General features: G+C 38.2%; 2 protein-coding genes across 9 annotated transcripts in view; one reads left to right on the top strand and one right to left on the bottom strand.

Annotated features, from left to right (window-relative positions):
• OPHN1 (oligophrenin 1) overlaps window positions 1-21,811 on the bottom strand; it is a 499,922-nt gene that overhangs the window by 378,166 nt on the left and 99,945 nt on the right. The window lies entirely within an intron of this gene.
• LOC113930905 (V-type proton ATPase subunit E 1-like) lies at window positions 16,029-16,709 on the top strand. 3 transcript variants are annotated; one of them, XM_027608519.1, is made up of 2 exons: window positions 16,029-16,073; window positions 16,128-16,709. In XM_027608519.1, exons 1-2 carry the CDS (start codon window positions 16,029-16,031, stop codon window positions 16,707-16,709), a joined length of 627 nt encoding a protein of 208 aa, XP_027464320.1. The 3 variants fall into 3 exon arrangements, with proteins under 3 accessions (XP_027464320.1, XP_027464321.1, XP_027464319.1); XM_027608520.1 differs by having other exon boundaries at window positions 16,029-16,303; window positions 16,394-16,709; XM_027608518.1 differs by having other exon boundaries at window positions 16,029-16,709.

Here is a 21,811-nt window from a genome sequence, read left to right as displayed (position 1 = left end):
AAAAAAAGTTCTGCACAGGGAAGGAAACCACCAACAGAATGAAAAGGCAATCTACTGAATATGAAAAGGTATTTGCAAATGATATAGCCAATAAGGTTAAATATATAAAGAGCTTATATAAATCCACAATATATAAAGAATTTATACAACATCAAAAAAAAATCTGATTTAAAAATGGGCAGAGGACCTATATAGACATTTTTCCAAAGGACACATACAGATGCCCAATAGATACATGAGAAGATGCTCAATATCACCAATAATCAGAAAAATGGAAATTAAAACCACAATGAGATATCACCTGTTTGAATGGCTAAAATCAAAAAGACAAGAAATAACAAGTGCTGGCAAGCATGTAGAGAAAAAGGAACACCTGTCCACTGTTGGTGAAAATGTAAATTAGTACAGTCACTGTTGAAAACAGTGAGAAATAATGAGGAATATATGATTTAATAATTCCACTATTGGGTATTTACCCAAAGAAAACCAAAACACTAATTTGAAAAGGTATAGGCACCCTATGTGTATCACAGCATTATATTTACAATAGCCAAGATATGGAAGCAAACTAAGTGTCCATGAATACATGAATGGATAAGGAAGATATGATGTATACATACACAAGTGCATGCATGCATGCACACACACACACACACACACACACACTCTCTCTCTCTCTCACACACACGAATATTATGCAGCCATAAAAAAGGTTGAGATCATGCCATTTGGAACGACATGGATGGATCTAGAGGCTATTATGCTACGTGAAGTAAGTCAGACTGAGAAGACAAAAACCATATGATTTCACAATCATACATGGAATCTAAAAAACAAATGAATATATAAAGAAAAAGCAGAATCAGACCTATAAATGCAGATAACAAACTAATGGTTAGCAGAGAGGAGAGGGGTGGGGGCAATGGAAAAATTGGGTGAAGGGGAGTAGGAGATACAGGCTTCCAGTTATGGAATGAACAAGTCATAGGAATAAAAGATACAGCATAAGAAATATATTCAATGATATTGTAATAGTATTATATGGTGATGGATGGTAGCTACATTTGTGGTGAGCATAGGATAACATACAATAAAGTTGAATCACTGCATTGTACACCTGAAGCTAATGTAGCATTGTGTGTCAACTATACTCAAATTTTAAAAAATAGGAAAATAAAAATCAAGCAATAATGAGATTCCATTTCAGAGTCATCATATTGGCAAAATTTTTCAGGTACAACATCAAGCACTGAGGATGTGGATAAATGGAGAATACCATATTTGTTGGTAGAAGTATAAATGGATATAACCACTCAAAAGTGTAATTTGGAAATATCTGGTAATTCCAAAAATGTTCATTACCTGAGAAACTCTTGCACATTTTCCAGGAAGGCATATATGAGGATGTTCATTGTCATATTATTAGCAATAATGAAAAATTAGAAACAGCCTACAAGCCCATTAATAGAGAAATTAATAGATAAATATGTGTTATACTGTAGGATTGAATGTTCCTGGTTGCCACGAAGGAAAGACCTTTTCCCCTCTCCCTTTCATTTCCTTGAGAAAATTTAATTGTAAAGCTGCCTTCTGTCCCTTCGATATATATGCAAATATTTGTCAAAGCTATATAAGCATTATGACCCAGGAATATTTGTCTTAAAGGCCTAGGAGCAATCTCTTTGAAATATTAACATCAAGGAAGATTAAGTCCTTATCTCCCTGTTACCCTGGAAGTTTACTTGAGGTGCCTTGCTTCAAGTTTTAACTGCCTGCTAGTCATAAGAGATAAAAGTTTTCTTTTTTTCCCTTTTGATAAAGACAATTTAAATGCATAGCATTTCAATTACCAGGTGAATTTTGGATGATCTATGTATATCTAACAGTGCTGTCAAGTCACTTTACTTGAGGACAAGTTATAGTTTAGTTTAGAACATGTACATAATTGGGGCGCCTGGGTGGCTCAGATGGTTGAGCGTCTGCCTTCGGCTCAGGTCGTGATCCCAGAGTCCTGGGATCGAGTCCCGCATCAGGCTCCCTGCTCCTTGGGAGCCTGCTTCTCCCTCTGCCTCTCTCTCTCTGTCTCTCATGAATAAATAAATAAAAAGTTTTAAAAAAAAAAGAACATGTACATAATGGATTGTATCTGTTTGGCTATACAAAAGGGTGAGATTTCTTTCTCTCCTTGCAATCTTAGTAGTGGACTGTCTATTATTTACATCCCAGTTTATTTTAATGTTTATTCAATAATAAAACAGTTTTCGTTCTTTTCTATATTTACAAAAACGATTTCCTGGGTTAGCAGATTTTATTTTTAATTTCCCCAACAATATTCATAACAGAAGTATACTATTCAGTATTAAAAGTGGATAAATTATATATATATCACATATATTACTTATATATTACATATAATATATATTACATATATTATATTACATATATATTACATATATATATAAAATCTCAACATGGAAATAGCTAAGCATCTAAAAGGAATAATTCTGAGTAAAAAAGTAATTTTAATGGTACATGTAGTATGATTTCATTTGTGAAAAAATTCAAATAAATATATATAAAGATTTTATAAACATATCAAATATCTCTGAGATATATGGATACAGACAGAGATACACAGAGAGAGAGAGAGAATGGCCAAGAAGGATACACACCCAATTCAGCATTGTGGTTGCCTGTGCTGAGGACTAGAGAGAGAATTAAAAGCAGACCTCACTATCTCTGTAATGTTTTATTTAGAAAAAGAGAGCAATAAAGAGTACAAAAAGAGAGCAATAAAACTAACATGACAAATGTTCATCTTCAGGAAATGGATGCAACAATGTTTATTATACGACTCTCTGTACTTTTTAATTTTCATTAATAATAGTACTACTACTACTAAGAAGCAGCAGCAGCAGAAGTATGGTTGGTTTTCCCTGTGTCTGCTGTTCTCTTTCCAGAACAGGTAACTTTTTTTTCCAAGATTCCTACGTGCTTGTGGCAGCAACTGGCAGTTCAGCACTCAGTAGCAGCTGTTTAGGGACACAGAGAGAAACCCAGAGAAAATGTGAAAATCTGGCACCCAAACAGGCACCAGTGCTTTTTGGCTTGTTGTGACCTTTGGGAGTTGTATGGAATTCCAAAGTCAGTGAAATGCCTTCTGGTGGAATTCTACCTTTGAGATCCCTTCTTAAAGTTATCACCAATAGTAAGTATCTGGCCAGAGGCCAGGGAAAGGTTATACTGCTTGGGTATTTAATTTGCCCTCCATGCTGCAGGGTCCTGCTTAGTCTTATTAACATCTGAAAAGCTTGTCTTTTTCAGATTTACTGAGTACTAGGCCATTCTCTGATTCCCAAGGGAAAACTCTGATTTTTTTTTTTTTTTTTTTTTTTTTTCTTGGCAGGGCCTATGCAAAAGACTCAGCCTTTGAGAGAACAAAGAAGGAGACTTCTAGGCCAAAAAGGACTGAGAGAAAATCTTTATAAGCTCCCCACTATTTTTCCTATTCTAATTTGTCATCTGTGGAAACTGTTAAAAAAGCAGAGAGCTTAGAGCCTTCAAATCATAAGAATATAGGCTGCTGTTATGCCTCTAAAGAGACCTACAGGAGGTAAAGCAAAACAAATTCTGCTATCTGGGTGTAGAAACAATAGCAAATGTCCTTTTGGGGCAAATTTCTTTCTTTAGCACAGGAAAACAAAATTCTTCAGAGACTGACTATCACTGGCTAGCTTCTAGGTCCAGTCAAACTTAGAGAAAGGAACCAAAATGCTACAAATTTAAGCTGACATTCTGGCCCCTGTTAAATCACGATTACAGTACATATAATGTAACAAAGAAATGCATGTAAATGTGATATAATGTAACAATATCCAGCCAATAAGATTGGTACTTTAAAGCAAATATACCTGTGTACAAACACACACACACACACACACACACACTCATCCCCACATATGAGAGGGTTGTGGCAAAATAGCTGAATTTTATGTTCATATTAACAGTGAGTACCTATCAGGAAATAAATGTGTCATTAATATGAGAAATCCCACCCCTGAGTTTTAAGAGTCTCTAATCACACTCCTAAGGACCAATACTGACAGGGAAATTTTAGCTAATTCAACTAGTATTTCCTAATCAGGTCCAATACAATCCAATCAGTTCTAATCTGACATTAGTAGTTAATCAAATCCAAAAGGATACCTCCTCTTAAACTTCAAAAGGAAAGCAGTTTTTATACCTTTAAACAATCACTAAATTTCACATGTAACCGCACATCTTAAACTAACAGACTAAAGTGGAAAAGATAATTAAAGGAGTTTTCTTGTAAAACTGCTTATTCTAAAATGAGAAGATTGAAGTCAAAGGAGGAAACATGATTTCCTCTATGGCACAGAATTAATTACTGTAGTGTCAGCGCTAACTATTAACATGCTCTAACTACTGGTAGGACAAAAAAGGATGTGCTTTTCTCAGTGAGGAGGTGACAAAATCCAACAAAATTCTCTTAGTATTTTAATAAAAAGCATTCCCTCTCTAGCTCCCAATCCTGAATTTTGATATAACTGGATTTTTATGTAGTTATATTTTGATATAGATGCATTTTGATTTAGTTCGATTTTGATGTAATTGGATTTTAATGGATTTCAATGTTTAGATTTTAATACAGTTGGAAAACTACACTGAACTGCTAAATAATTCTAACACTACTTGTAAAGTGGCTAGGCACTAAATGAGATAACATATACAGAGTTCCTGGCCTAGAAAAAATACTCAGTAAATTTTAGTTACCTTTGGCTGTAATGATGGCTTACATGTGCACGCAGGCTTAATACTTTACAAAGGAGCTTGTTTGTCTCTGATTAGTCTCACAACTATATGAGTTATATAGAGCAAATATTCTTCTCAGAGAAAAAGGTAAAAGTGTCTCAAAGGAGGTAAGTTGCCCAGCAACACCCGAGAGCTGGCCAGTGAAAGCTCCAAAACTCATTGGAAGTCTTCCTACCACAAAGCCCACAATGCTCTTTCTCTATCTATGTCAGCACTCAAACTTCAAAGTGCATCAAAACCAAGAGGAGAGATAAAGCTTGGTAAAACAGAGTCTACCGTGCCCCATTCCTACAGTTTCTGATTTAGTAGGTGTGGAGTAGTAGCTGAGAATTTGCATTTCTAACGTTGTGCCCAGTGATGCTAATGCTGCTGGTCTAGGGAACAGACTTTGAGAACTACAGATCTATGCCATACTGACGAGTCATGAATATGCAGTCTAATATGGGTTAAGAATCTCAGGGATATTGAGGTATGTACCCTCTATCCCTATACTCTGAAGAGTTGATCAAGAAAGGATGCTGTACTTTGTCAAATGCTTTTTCTGCATCTATTGAGAGGATCATATGGTTCTTGTTCTTTCTTTTCTTAATGTATTGTATCACATGGATTGATTTGCGGATGTTGAACCAAACTTGCAGCCCAGGAATAAATCCCACTTGGTTGTGGTGAATAATCCTTTTAATGTACTGTTGGATCCTATTGGCTAGCATTTCGGTGAGAATTTTTGCATCTATGTTCATCAGGGATATTGGTCTGTAATTCTCCTTTTTGATGGGGTCTTTGGTTTGGGGATCAAGGTAATGGTGGCCTCATAAAATGAATTTGGAAGTTTTCCTTCCATTTCTATTTTTTGGAACAGTTTCAGAAGAATAGGTATTAATTCTTTAAATGTTTGGTAGAATTCCCCTGGGAAGCCATCTGGCCCTGGGCTTTTGATTGTTGGGAGATTTTTGATGACTGCTTCAATTTCCTTAGTGGTTATAGGTCTGTTCAGGTTTTCTATTTCTTCCTGGTTCAGTTTTGGTAGTTGATACATCTCTAGGAATGCATCCATTTCTTCCAGATTATCTAATTTGCTAGCATATAGTTGTTCATAATATGTTCTTGTAATTGTATTTCTTTGGTGTTGGTTGTGATCTCTCCTCTTTCATTTATGAGTTTATTTATTTGGGTCCTTTCTCTTTTCTTTTTGATAAGTCAGGCCAGGGGTTTATCAATCTTATTAAATCTTTCAAAGAACCAGTTCCTAGTTTCGTTGATCTGTTCTACTGTTCTCTTGGTTTCTATTTCATGGATTTCTGCTCTGATCTTTATTATTTCTCTTCTCCTGCTGGGTTTAGGCTTTATTTGCTGTTCTTTCTCCAGCTCCTTTAGATGTAGGGTTAGGTTGTGTATTTGAGACCTTTCTTGTTTCTTGAGAAAGGCTTGTATTGCTATGTGAATTCATCAAATAACCTAATCAAAAGACTGAATGCAAACTGGATTTTTAAAAAAAAACTCAACAGTATACTACCTATAGGAGACACATATTACATTCAAGATACAAATAAGTCAAAAGTAAAAAGATGAAAAACATGGCTAGAATGTCTAGTACAATGTTGACTAGAACTGGTGAGAGTGGACATCCTTGTCTCATTCTTGAAATTAGGGTGAAATTATTCAGTCTTCACTACTAAGTATGAAATGAACTGTATGTTTTTCATAGATGTTCTATGCCAGGTTGAGGAAATTTCCTCTATTCCTAGTTTGTTGAGTGTTTTAATATGGAAAATTGTGGGATTTTGTCAAATGCTTCATTTCTATCAAATAAGTTGACTATGTGAATTTTCTCCTTTATTCTATGTTTTAGAGGGGGGGTGAAGGGCAGAGGGAGAGGGAGAAAGAATATCTTAAGCAGGCTCCGTGCCCAGCACAGAGCCCAACACGGATGCTTTAGTGGTTATATATGCATCAAATAAAATACATTTCAGAGCAAAAAATGATACTGGAAATGATGAAGGACATTTTATAATGATAAAAAGGCCAATTCATGAGGAAGGTATAACAATTATAAACATATATGTATCTAACAATAGAGCTCCCAAACTACATGTAACACAAACAATGACAAAATTGAAAGGAGAAATAAACAATAAACAATTCAACAATAATAGTTGGAGAATCCAATAACCTACTTTCAGTAATGGTTAGAACTAGACAGAAACTTGGGGCACCTGGGTGGCTCAGCTGTTAAATGTCTGCCTTCGGCTCAGGTCATGAGCCCAGGGTCCTGGGATCAAGCCCTGCATTGGGCTCCCTGCTTAGTGGAAGCCTGCTTCTCCCTCTCCCACTCCCCCTGTTTGTGTTCCCTCTCTCACTGTGTGTGTGTCTCTCTCTCTCTCTCTCTCTGTCAAATAAATAAATAAAATCTTTTTAAAAAAAAGAACTAGACAGAAAATCAATACGGAAATATAAGACTTGGACACATCAGAAACCAATTAGACCTAACATACCTCTATAGAACGCCCCACCCAACAACAGCAGAAAACACATTCTTCTCAGGTGGACATAGAATATTCTCCCACTTAGACGATGTGCTAGTCCATAAAACAATCCTCAATAAATTTGAAAGAACTGAAATCATAGAGTATGTTCTATGACCACATGGAATGATATTAGAAATTACTAATGGAAATAAAGTTGAGAAATTCACAAGTGTGCAGAAAATAAACACACTACTAAGTAGTAAATGGGTAAAATGAGAAATCACAAGGGAAATTAGAAAATACTTAGAGATAAATGAAAATGAAGATACAACACACAAAAACATAGGGCACGTAGCTAAAGCAGGGCTTACTGTACAATTTATAGCTACAAATACTTATATTTAAGATGTCAAATCATTAACCTTTCCTCTTAAGATACTGGAAAGAGAAGAACAAAATAAAAATAAAGCAAGTATAAGCAAGGAAATATTAAAGCAACATATAAAATGGATTATGCATTATGGCCAAGTGGGATTTACTTCAGAAATGCATGAGTGGGGGCATCTAGGTGGTTCAGTCAGTTAAGCCTCTGCCTTCAGCTCAGGTCATGATCCCTGGGATCGAGCTCCACATCAGGCTCCCTGCTCAGAGGAGCTTGTTTCTCCCTCTCCCTCTGCCCCTGCTCATGTTCTCTCTCTGGCTCACTCTCTCTCTCAAATAAATAAATAAAATCTTAAAAAAAAAAAAGAAATGTATGGATGGTTCAACATGAAAATCAATGTCATGCATTACATTAAGAGAATAAAGGAGAGTGGGGCACCTGGGTAGCTTAGTTGGTTAATGCCCGACTCGTGATTTCAGCTCAGGTCATGATCTCAGGGTCCATCATCTTTGTGCTGGGCAAGGAGTCTGCTTAAGATATTCTCTCTCTCTCCTTCTCCTTCTGCCCCTTGCCCCCCCCAAAAAACATAGAATAAAGGAGAAAAATCACATAGTCATCTCAGTTGATAAAATGAAGCATTTGACGAAATCCAACAATTTTCCTTATTAAAACACTCAACAGACTAGGAAGAGAGGAAATTTCCTCAACCTGGTATAGAGCTTCTATGAAAAACATACAGTTCACTTCATACTTAGTAGTGAAGACTGAATAATTTCCCCCTAATTCAAGAATGAGACAAGGACGTCCACTCTCACCAGTTCTAGTCAACATTATACTGGAGATTCTAGCCATGGCATACACACACACACACACACACACACACACACAATAAAAAAAGAAATAAAAGGTATCCAGATTGGAAAGGAAGTAGAAAAACTATATTCGGGGCACCTGGGTGGCTCAGATGGTTAAGCATCTGCCTTTGGCTCAGGTCGTGATCTCCAGGTCCTGGGATCAAGCCCCATGTCTCTCCCCCCTGTTCGTGCTCTCTCTTGCTCTCTCTCTCTGTCTCTCTCTCTTTCCCAAATGAATAAAATCTAAAAAAAGGGAAAAAAAGAAAAACTATATTTGCAGATGACATGATCTTGTCATGTAAAATATTCAAATGGAATCAGTAAAAATACCAATTAGAATAAACAAATTTAGCAAGGTTGTAAGTTACAAAATAAATATATAAAAACAAATCATGTTTCTATATACTAGCAATGAACAATCCAAAAATGAAATTAAGAAAACCATTTACAATAGTAAAAGATTCTGAACCCAATTTCAATGTGTATGTTGCATGGGGCAGATTCCCACACAAAGAAGAATTTAATTATGACACTATCTACCTGGAGATAGAATCAGATTCCATGGGTTAAGGAATCAGTCCCACAAGACTGCCCTCTACTTCAGAGGTCAATTGGAAGTCAAGAAGTTCCCAGGACCCCCATCTAGGGTTTGATTAACTTGCTAGAGCAGCTCACAAAACTCAGGAAACCCATTTACTTAATGGATTACCAATTTATTACAAAGGATACTAAAAAATCTGATTTCCGGGAAAGATGGTGAAATAGGAAGACCCTAAGCTCACCTCATCCGATGGATACAACAACTAGATAACACCCACATCAGTGCAAATAACCCAGAAAACACCCCAAAGACTGGCAGAACAGACTCCACAGCTAAATATAAAGAAGAGGCCACATCTAAGGAAGTAGGAAAGGCAGAGATGTGTGGTCTAGAGCTAAACTGACCCAGAGGGCTGTCTGAGGGAGGGAGGGATGCCACAGGCATTAAGAGGGGAGATCGTTACACCAGGTAACCCAGGCACAGGGAACCTGCACAGGAAAGATGAATCTCCATAACATTGGCTTTGAAAACCAAAAGGGCCCAATTTCACAAGTTCTTACAATCAGCAGAGCTTAACACCTAGAACTTCATAAAAATCAGCAGGCAGGACTCTGGGAAGGACAGGAGTGCAAAAGGAGAGTCTCCACCCTTAAAGAGACAGCACAACAAACAGCCCTGGGAAGACACAGCATAGAATCAGCAGTTTGAAAAACACTTGGGATATACAAGAGGGAGATTTGTTTACTAATCTCAAAGCTGTGCTGGAGAGGCAGGGATCTTTGGGAGATTTCTCCAAGAACAGAAGAGCTGACAGGCACCATTTCCCTTCCCTACACCCAGCCTAGATAAACAACACTGCAGAAAAGAGTGAAGCACAAAAAGCACTACACCTAGCTTGCTCACAGGACGCCCTGCCCCATATTCTCCTGTGGACACACCCCCTCCAGCTTCAAGTCCCCTCCACAGCAGTCTTGAGCAACCCTTGCTAACAGGAGGCATTCAGCCCCATGTTCTCCTACAGAACTAACCCCACCTTGGCTGGAGTCCATCAAAAGCAGTGCCACAACCAACAGACACATGAAAAGATGCTCAACATCATGTTCATCGTCAGGGAAACATAAATCAAAACTACAATGAGGTATCACCTCACACCTGTCAGAATGGCTACAATCAACAACACAAGAAACAACAGGTGTTGGCAGGGATGTGGTAAAAAAGGAACATTCATTCACTATTGGTGGGAATGCAAACTGGTGCAGTCACTCTGGGAAATAGTATGGAGCTTCCTCAAGAAGTTAAAAATAGAGCGACCCTACAATCCAGCATGTACACTCCTGGGTATTTACCCAAAGGATACAAGAACACTAATTCAAAGGGATACATGCACCCCTGTGTTTATAGCAGCATTATTTACAATAGCCAAATTATGGAAACAACCCAAGTGTCCATCAACTGATGAATGGATAAAGAAGATGTGGCATACATATACAATGGAATATTATTCAGCCATCAAAAAGAATGAAATCTTGCCATTTGTAACAACATGGCTGGAGCTAGAGAGTAGAATGGTAAGTGAAATAAGTCAGTCAGAGAAAGACAAATACCATATGATTTCACTCATATGTGGAATTTAAGAAACAAAACAAACAAGCAAAGGGAAAAAAGAGAGAGAGAGAAAGCAAGAAACAAGACTCTTAACTATAGAGAACAAACTGATGGTTACCAGAGGGGAGCTGGGTGGGGGAATGGGTTAACTACATGATGGGGATTAAGGAATGCACTTGTCATGATGAGCACAAGGCAATGTAGGGAAGTGCTGAATTACTATGTTGTACACCTGAAACTAATATAGCACTGTACGTGAACTATACAGGAATTGAAATTTTTAAAAAAGTGTGAGAAATGTTAACATGTGAGGAACCTAGGTTGAGTATAAAGTTTATATAGAAATTTCTTGTAATATTTTGTAACTATTCTATAAATTTAAAAATATAAAGTTAATGAAAAACCTCAAAATTGTATTTAAATAACTAAATATATTTTTAAAAAATTGGAATGATACCTTTTTTTCCAGTTTGTACCTTTCAACCACCTCCACCCAATTCTCACACCCCTCAACCCTGTCTCTGGCAAATACCAATCTGTTCTCTGTTTTTATGAGTTCAGGTTTTTAGATTTCCACATATAAATGAAGTCATACAGTATTTTTTCTCTGACTTATTTTACATAACATAATGCCCTAACATTATAGTCATGCTATCACAAATAACAGGATACCCTTCTTTTTATGGCTGAATAATATTCCATTGTACATATATACCACAACTACTTTATCAATTCATCCACCACTGGACATTTAGGTTATTTCCATGTCTTGGCTATTATAGATAATGCTGCTATGAACATGGGGGTGCAAATATCTATTCGAGACAGTGATCTTGTTTTCTTCAGATGTATTATATACCCAGACAGGGGATTCCTGGATCATATGGTGGTTCTAGTTTTTAATTTTTTGAGGAACCTCCATACTATTTTCCATAGTTGTTACACCAATTTACATTCCCACCAACAGTGCAAGAGGGTTCCCCTTTCTCTACATGCTTCCCTTTCCTCCATATCTCTTTTCTTTCTGAGGAAAGCAATTCTAACAGGTACAAGGTGATATCTCATCATGGTTTTGATTCTCATTTCCCTGATAATTAGTGATGTTGAGTATCTGTTCATGTACCTGTTAGCCATCTGTATGTCGTCACTGGAAAAAACATCTACTCAGATCCTCTACCCACTTTTTAATTGGACTGCTTGATTTTGTATACTGTTGTATTAATAGTGGTTGAACTAAAGTGGTGGATCCTGAAGTGATTTGTTTTCCTCTTATTTTCCAAATATTTTTATGCAGTTACATTACCTTTATATTGAAAAAGATTATTCAAAAACATGCATAAAATATATATGGATAAAATGGGACAAGATAGAAATATTTAAGAGCTAAGCTTACAGCTAAAAAATTTTTCAATATTATTACAATAGTATTTTGATAGTAAATAATACCCTTTTATTTTATTTTTTTTAAGATTTTATTTATTTATTTGAGAGAGAGAGAATGAGAGACAGCACGAGAGGGAAGAGGGCCAGAGGGAGAAGCAGACCTCCCACCGAGCAGGGAGCCCCATGCGGGACTCAATCCCGGGACTCCAGGATCATGACCTGAGCCAAAGGCAGTCGCCCAACCAACTGAGCCACCCAGGCGCCCTAAATAATACCCTTTTTAAAGAAAGCACAGAGACTATTAGCAGAGATACAAACTGCATGGCCTTGAGATACACATACTGTTATATTTGGTGGTGTTCTGGCTAAAATAAAATATCAGTAGAGTCCTCTGAGCACTGAATGGTTGTCAGAACTGATGAGCTGTGGAGAGAAGTGACAAAGAAGACAAACCTCTATTAATAGCAGAACAATAGAGTCTGATGAGAAATGAACAAGCAAAGAAACAACTGTGAAATTCAAGAGAAAACAAAGGGATCTACAGAAATGACAAATGCAGCATGCCCGTTAGTCTGTAGCATGAAACAATCTAATTAGGCAATAGGGAGAGAATGGGGGCCTCTCCTGGAATGCAGCAGATGGCTAGGAGTGGCTGCTTCAGCAGAATGCTAAAAATGCCTTTAGAACCTAGGATATCAACACAAGAAGATTCACAAGAGGAACCAATATAACCTCTGATCTTACAAAAGGGGAAACCAAGGCCCAGAGAACAGGGGAAGGGTCTTATGTAAAGTCCACAGTGAATTCTGGGAGGGCTAGGACTGAATCCCAGACCAGAACTCTTTCCACCAACATCAGTTGCTTTCCCCAAAGTGTGTATGCTGAGAATGTCACTATTTTTATGAAGGGAATCTAAAACTCCCGAACAATCATGCAGTTGACCCTTGAACAACACAGTTTGAACTGCATGGATCCACTTACACACGGGTTTGTTTCTTTGTTTGTTTTTCATAAATGTGGTGCAGTACTCTAAATGTATTTTCTATTTTATTAATAACATTTTCTTTTCTTTAGCTTACTTTATTGTAAGAATATAGTATGTAATACATAAAACATTATAAAATATTTGTTAATCAACTATTTTATGTTAACAGTAAAGCCTCCGGTCAACAGTAGGCTATTAATAAAGTTTTGGGGGAGTCAAAAGTTACATGTGGATTTGTGCACAGGGGAGAGGGGTCAGTGCCCCTAATCCTTACATTGTTCAAGGGCCAACTGTACTCCAAATTAGGTTCATCATGAAAATGGGGCAATGTAATCTCAATTTCTCTATAGAGAATTTCTCTGAGAAAACAATCCAATTTCTTTAACTTGAGACAATTGCTCCTGTGCATTTACAACACAGGACTAAGGTGTAGGAAGGAAATGCATTTTTGTGGACCATTTCACAATTGTAAATATGATCACTGCTGTATGTCACAGGAAAGACACATATCCAAAGCCCATCTCTTTCACCTACTCTCTGGCTTCTGCCTAGACATATTCTCTAGTGTCTTCAGTACAAATGGCAGGAGGCCTGAGCTCCTAGTGGTGTCTGCCATTTTACAGCTAAGTGATCCTTAGCTCCATTTCCTTCATCAATAAAATAGGGAGCTCTACAGGATGACTTCAAAGGTCTCTCCCAGTTCTAACATCCTATGATTCTGTGAACCTAAGTTAACACTGCTATCATCAAACTTTCAAAACCTCCATATTAAATTTGTATTTCCTTATGAGAAAATTAGGAACTCGGGCACCTGGGTGGCTCAGATGGTTAAGCATCTGCCTTCGGCTCAGGTCATGATCCCAGGGTCCTGGGATCAAGTCCCGCATCGGGCTCCCTGCTCCTTGGGAGCCCGCTTCTCCCTCTGCCTCTCTCTCTCTGTCTCTCATGAATAAATAAATAAATCTTTAAAAAAAAAAAAGAAAATTAGGAACTCTCCTCAGAGAAACCAGTGGGCCCTAATGGCCTAAATTCAAAATCTAGGAGCTGAAGTTATGAATTATATTCCCAACTCTAATAAGAAGTTCTCTAGGTGAGCCTGGGAGAAGTCACAAAGCAAGGAACCATTCTACCCTGGGTCATTTAGTCAGTCAAACTAACATCTCAGGAACACTAATTTTGCAAGAATTTTGATGAGAAAAGACTTACGGATTTTGGAGATAAAAGGTATCTTCAACAACCGAACAACACTTGAACAGAGTAGCCAATCAAGAAGACATGCTGGCCTGGGAATCAGTAGACCTGGAATCAGTCCTAATGTGCCAATTACCAGTGTGTGACCTTAATAGGAACAAGAGGCTGGGAGCAGGAAGGACACTAATATTCACTGAGTACCTATTATATGCCAGGCACATGAGTTGATCTGAAAATAATAATGGAGGCCTATCTCCCCCAAGATATCTTCCAGCTTAAACATCCAAATTTAATCTCCATCGGTGTTCAAAGAACAAGGTAGAAAAGCAGGTGGATTGAATCATGCAAAATGTATTTGGAATTTTGATTTTATAACAGGCTTGAAAGGAAAACAAGATCAGTGAAGGTGGCGGGCATAGCTGACAGAGAGAATACCATATAATTAAATTTTCAGGAGGAAACTACTAAGTATGAAAGCAGAAAATGGAGAAAAGAGAGAGGATAGCAGCTATATGAACATGAACAGAGCAAACAAACAAACAACAAACAAACAAACTAGGGGAATAATGAAACATGAGATTAAAAAGAATTAATAAAGGGAGCTAATTAAACATTTACCAAAAAATGCAAAACTATCTAAAGAATATAAGATACGCTTAGAGAAAAAGACTGAAAGAAAACATGTCAAAAAAAAGTGGTTACTGGGGACTGTGCATGATTGTTACTTTCTTATTTATATCTTCTGTATTTTCTAAATTTTCTTAGCAAGCATATATTGATATTATCATTATAGTGAGAAAGAGGATAAATCTCATGTAAAATGTTTACTCAGTATCTAAAAAAAAAAAAAGTAATATATATTCGGCTGTGACTACAAAAATAAGGAGACATTTACCCAGGTGAGAAGGGATGAGAAAATTCTGGGCAAAAGAAATAGCCAATAAAGAGATAATGAATATGGAAAAAAATAGAAATATTCTAAGAACCTCATGCAGTTGGCAAGTACAGTTATGGGCAAGAATAGTAGGAAATAAATCTGGAAAAGTCTTATAAGTAGAAGAACAACTATGAAGAGCTTTGTATGTCATACAAAGAAGTTTAAATTTCAACCTACAAAAGCTTTTATGAACCAAAGAATAACCAAATCATATTTACATGGTAAAAAGAGCTTTTTAACATGCCAAGTGTTTCCAAAATATAAGACTGCCTCTGCCATATTTTATCTTTTACACATTATCTTTTAGTGGTTTCTTTATTTATCAGAAATTCTTATGGCATTCCCTCAACCAGATTTCAACAACATGAAAATGTCAGGGGAGGGGGAAGAAAGAGGCAAGAAATTCCGTAGCATTATTTCCTCTCTTCTAACCCCTGTCTATAAGTTCAGGGGTGCTCTCAAAAGAGAATTACAAAATTCTCATTTGTCTGTTATCAGTACTAAGTGTCTCAGAAAATAAGGAACAGCACTAATTTAAAATATTCTATCCTGTTGTTACCTTAAGCACGTAAGTACATTGCTATTAATAAAGAGCATATATTTCAAATTTGGGTTCACTAAGAATGGTGACCATAGTATGGCTAGTTGTAAATATGCCTATCTTTCCCATTAGGCCATGTGCTACCTATAAGTTGGCACTGTGTTTACTTCATCTCTCTGTCTCCTAGGCCTAGCACAGAACTTCATGGTAGCCTCACGGCATCGAGTGGGTAAAACCCTCTTAAGAGTCTTCAACTTTGCTTCCAGCCTAAGCTAGAGCCAGTGGGCCTCCAGCCTAGCAGAGCTTTCGCCATGGCCCTCAGCGATGCTGACATGCAAAAGCAGATTAAGCATATGGTGGCTTTTATTGAACAAGAAGCCAATGAGAAAGCAGAGGAAATAGATGTGAAGGCAGAGGAAGAGTTCAACATTGAGAAAGGTCATCTTGTGCAAACCCAAAGACTGAAGATTATGGAATACTACGAGAAGAAAGAAAAGCAGATTGAGCAGCAGCAGAAAATCCAGATGTCTAATTTGATGAATCAAGCAAGGCTCAAAGTCCTCAGAGCAGGAGATGACCTTATTACAGACCTACTAAATGAAGCAAAACAGAGACTCAGCAAAGTGGTAAAAGATACAACCAGGTACCAGGTGCTGCTGGATGGACTGGTCCTTCAGGGTTTGTACCAACTGTTAGAGCCCCGAATGAATGTTCGTTGCAGGAAGCAGGATTTCCCTCTGGTAAAGGCCGCAGTGCAAAAAGCGATTCCTATGTACAAAATTGCCACCAAAAAAGATGTTGATGTCCAATTTAATCGGGAGGCCTACCTGCCTGAGGAAATAGCTGGTGGAGTTGAGATCTACAACGGGGATCGTAAAATAAAAGTTTCCAATACCCTAGAAAGCTGGCTGGATCTCATAGCCCAGCAGATAATGCCAGAAGTACAGGGAGCCTTATTTGGTGCAAATGCCAACAGGAAGTTTTTGGACTAAACCTTTGGGTGAGGCAGAGTTTATCCACTGCTCTCCTGCTGTAATGCGAAAGTTTCTGATATTTGAAGAAACAAGATATCCTCTTCGCTGTTGTAATATTCTATATTTATCAGTGGATTCTCTCTGTAGCTAATGCCCTTGGCCTAATTGTTAACAGGAGAGAAAGTCTGACTTACTATGAGCAGGAAACCTCCTTCTTAGCTTATCTGAAAGTAGCACAACTTTCATCTGCTTCTGTAGCATGAAGGTGAGGGTATCAGATGGTGGTTACTGGAGCTTCCCCGAGTCTCTGCTCTTCCTCTCATCTTCTGCTGTCGTTCTCAAGTCTAGAGGGTGATGTGTATGGTGTTCTCTGACATTCAGTCTCTGCTCTTTAGGCTTCAGATGCATGGGGGGGGGGCATGCATTCCTACCAGCACTAGTAGCACTGTTCACCTGTTTGGGCCTAGAAGCGTTCCTCATCTGTAAATGTGATTTAGAATCTAAGCCATGAATCGGTCTTATTTATTAAAACAAAAGGTTTACATGGCAAAAAAAAAAGAGTCTTAAACTTTGTAAAATTTCCCACAGAACATTCATTTCATTCCTAAAAGATTTTCCTCTTAAGATTTAGTAGTTTGTTCCTAGAAAAATCCTTTAGAAGTTTTTTTTTTTATTTCATATTAATTCACAAAAGAAATGGGGGGGAACAAGCCCTCTCCAAAGCACATTACTGTTAGTAAGAAGTAAATTATCAGCAGAGCCCACTGACCTGCTATGTACACATTTCTCATAAGCTTTAACTCTATGTAAAGGAATAATATCACCAGAGCTACAATTACAATGTGAGTATTTATGGGCAGAAAAATGAGGACAAGGCCTAGACACCTCAGCTATGGGAAAACAATCCATTATTAAAATAAACACAAGGCTTAGAATGGAAAGCAACTTGGGTTTCACTGGGGATTTTGATGAAACTAAAACACAAAACCTTTCATAAAGTCATTTCAATGTCAGAATTAGATAGGGCTTTGATATAAAGTAGGAAGAGAAAAAGTATGTTTTAAAACCAGTTACAGGAAAGAGCAGCATCCAAGGGCAGAGGAGCTTCTCAATGCTTTGGGATAAGGAAAAAGAATGTTGTTGACAAAGGGAAAGAAAAGTTTCTGCATTAGAAAGACACAAATGTTGGCGAGGTTGTGGAGAAAGGGGAAGGAACCCTCTTACACTGTTGGTGGGAATGCACGTTGGTACAGCCACTTTGGAAAACGGTGTGGAGGTGCCTCAAAAAATTAAGAATAGCTACCTTATGACCCAGCAATTGCACTCCTGGGTATTTACCCCAAAGACACAGATGTAGTGAAAAGAAGGGGCACATGCACCCCAATGTTCATAGCAGCAATGTCCGCAATAGCCAAACTGTGGACAGAGCCGAGATGCCCTTCAACAGATGAATGGATCAAGAAGATGTGGTCCATATATACAATGGAATATTACTCGGCCATCAGAAAGGATGAATACCCAACTTTTACAACAACATGGATGGGACTGGAGGAGATTATGCTAAGTGAAATAAGTCAAGCAGAGAAAGTCAATTATCATATGGTTTCACTTATTTGTAGAACATAAGGAATAGCATGGAGGACATTAGGAGAAGGAAGGGAAAAATGAAGGGGGGGGAATCAGAGGGGGAGATGAACCATGAGAGACTATGGACTCGGAGAAACAAACAGAGTTTTAGAGGGGTGGTGGGTGGAGGGATGGGTTAGTCCGGTGATGGGTATTAAGGAGGGCACATACTGCATGGAGGACTGGGTGTTATACGAAAACAATGAATCATGTAACACTACATCAAAAACTAATGATGTATTGTATGGTGACTAACACAATATAATAAAATCAAATCAAATTAAATTAAAAAAAGAAAGACAAAAAAATCAGAATAACGGGGAGATTAAGTGAAGTTTTTTTTTAAATACCTTTATCGAGATATACTTCATATATCATAAAATTCACCCATTTAAAGTGTAAAAGGTAAATTTATGTTGTTTTTTATTTCCTACTTAAAAACAAACTACAGGGGCGCCTGACTGGCTCAGTAGTTGGGTGTCTGCTTTTGGCTGGGGTCATGATCCCGGAGTCCTGGGATCGAGCCCCATGTCGGGCTCCCTGCTCCACGGGAGGCCTGCTTCTCCTTCTCCCACTCCCCCTGCTTGTGTTCCCTCTCTCACTGTGTCTCTCTCTGTAAAACAAAATAAAATAAAATAAAATACAACACTATACTCTTGGGGCGCCTGGGTGGCTCAGTCGTTAAGCATCAGCCTTTGGCTCAGGTCTTGATCCTGGAGTCCCAGGATCGAGTCCCGCATCGGGCTCTCTGCTCGGCGGGAAGCCTGCTTCTCCCTCTCCCACTCCCCCTGCTTCTGCTCCCTCTCTCACTGTCTCTCTCTCTCTGTCAAATAAATAACAAAATCTTTAAAAGATAAAAAAATAATAAAAAAACAAACTATGCCCTTTTTAGAACATTAAAGCATGGCATCTTCAAATAATGTCAAAAAAAATGATAATTCCTTATCATTCTCCCTTAAGTGAAATCATTTGTAAGATTCCATTCTATCTAATAATTTTCACTGCATAATTTCTTCATTGCTAAGTCCATAACTTTTTTAACATATACTCAGTGTAGCTATACAACAAAGCATGCAGCAAGTCGTTTTTTCTTGCTAAGATATAATCCTGTAAAAAGTTAGCAGTGAAGCAAAATAGGTAGCCAGATCTTTCAATGCTATCAATTCAACATTCCCAGATCATAGTGAAGACTCCTCAACAATGGATGTTCAAATCCAAAAAGTTACAAAAAGTACATTATTTCAAAGAACGAGGCTTCTGACTCAGATACACATTTTGAATTCACAAATATTCACACAAAATCAGTATCTATTCTGACAAAACAGCACTGAAATGATTTTAGCCATTAATAATCCCTCTGGACTAGAAAGGGGAACCCTCCTACACTGTTGGTGGGAATGCAAGCTGGTGCAACCCCTCTGGAAAACAGTATGGAGGTTCCTCAAACAGTTGAAAATAGAGCTACCCTACGATCCAGCATTTGCACTACTGGGTATTTACCCCAAAGATACAAATGTAGGGATCCGAAGGGGTACGTGCACCCCAATGTTTATAGCAGCAATGTCCACAATAGCTAAACTGTGGAAAGAGCCAAGATGTCCATCGACAGATGAATGGATAAAGAAGATGTGGTATATATACACAATGGAATATTATGCAGCCATCAAAAGGAATGAGATCTTGCCATTTGCAACGACGTGGATGGAACTGGAGGGTGTTATGCTGAGTGAAATAAGTCAATCAGAGAAAGACATGTATCATATGACCTCACTGATATGAGGAATTCTTAATCTCAGGAAACAAACTGAGGGTTGCTGGAGTGGTGGGGGGTGGGAGGGATGGGGTGGCTGGGTGATAGACACTGGGGAGGGTATGTGCTGTGGTGAGCACTGTGAATTGTGCAAGACTGTTGAATCACAGATCTGTACTTCTGAAACAAATAATGCAACATGGTATGTTTAAAAAAAAAAGAAAAAAGAAGAAGATAGCAGGAGGGGAAGAATGAAGGGGAGTAAGTCGGAGGGGGAGATGAACCATGAGAGATGATGGACTCTGAAAAACAAACTGAGGGTTCTAGAGGGGAGGGGGTGGGGGGATGGGTTAGCCTGGTGATGGGTATTCAAGAGGGCACGTTCTGCGTGGAGCACTGGGTGTTATGCACAAACAATGGGTCATGGAACAGTACATCAAAAACTAATGATGTAATACATGGTGATTAACATAACAATAAAATTTAAAAAATTAATTAAAAAAAACAATAATCCCTCTGGACTGTTGAGTAGCATTTGAACCGCCATGATGAAGTAAAAAGAACACTGGCTTTGTAGTTCAAATTCTGGCCATAGTTCCTACTGTCTTTGTGACCTTACGTAAGGCTGTCCTTATCCCTAATGTTCCATACCTCTAGGTCAAACACTCCTTCAAGTGACATGGGCACACATATCTTAGGCACATTTTGGGGGACTAGCATACATGACCAGACTCTTTCTCCACACACACAACTGCCTTTGGGCTTTATTTTCAATATTGGCTCTTCCTGGTTACTATAGATTTAATGTTTGTGTCCCTCCCAAAATTCGTATTTTGAACCCTAATACCCAGTTGTAATGCTGTCAGGAGGTAGGGCCTTTGAGGGGGTGCTTACATCATGAGGACAAAGCCTTCATGAATGGGATTTGTGCTCTTATAAAAGAAGTCCCAGAGAGCTCACTTGTCCCCTTCTGCCATGTGAGGCTACAGCAAAAAGACACAATCTATGAACTAGAAATCAGGCCCTCCCCAAATACTGAATCTGCCCGCACCATGATCTTGGTCTTCCCAACCTCCAAAACTGGGAGAAATAAACTTCCATGGTTTATAAGCTTCCCAGTTTATGGTATATTTGTTATATAGAAGCCCAAATAGACTAGAAGCCCAGTAGACCCTGGTTCTACTGCAGATTGCCTTTGCACTAGAACTGCAACTTTTTCCTAGTTCTCCAACCTGCGGGCCTCCCCGATCAGATTTTGAATTTGGCAAGCCTCCACAATTGTGTGAGTCAATTCCTTAAAATAAATACCTTTCTATACATATACACATCTTATTGCTTCTGTTTCTCTGGAGAACCCTGACTAATACAGCAAAATCTCACCTCCAAATGCAGAGTTTTTAAGAACAGGCTCCACAATGTGTCTGAACTTTGAAAATATCATGCTAAGTGGAAGGAAGGAAGGAAGGAAGGAAGGAAGGAAGGAAGGAAGGAAGGAAGGAAGGAAGGAAGGAAGGGAGGGAGGGAGGGGAGGGGAGGGGAGGGGAGGGGAGGGGAGGGGAGGGGAGGGGAGGGGAGGGGAGGGGAGGAATTAAGTCACACTGATGAGCTAGAAACTCAAATATTCAAATGCCAGGGCAATATTCAGGTTTTACTGGTATATATTCCACTTTTCAGCCCCACCTTCTTTTCCTTTTTTTCTCTACTCTAATGATACAAATATTAGACATTTTATTATAATCACAAT

Source organism: Zalophus californianus, chromosome X, assembly GCF_009762305.2.
Source record: "Zalophus californianus isolate mZalCal1 chromosome X, mZalCal1.pri.v2, whole genome shotgun sequence".
NCBI classification, from domain to species: Eukaryota; Metazoa; Chordata; class Mammalia; order Carnivora; family Otariidae; genus Zalophus; species Zalophus californianus.
This window is presented reverse-complemented; position numbering and strand designations above follow the sequence as displayed.

Bases quoted from the DNA above. Each gene is read 5' to 3' on its own strand.
- LOC113930905 (XM_027608518.1), top strand. From the start codon at position 16,029: ATGGCCCTCAGCGATGCTGACATGCAAAAGCAGATTAAGCATATGGTG.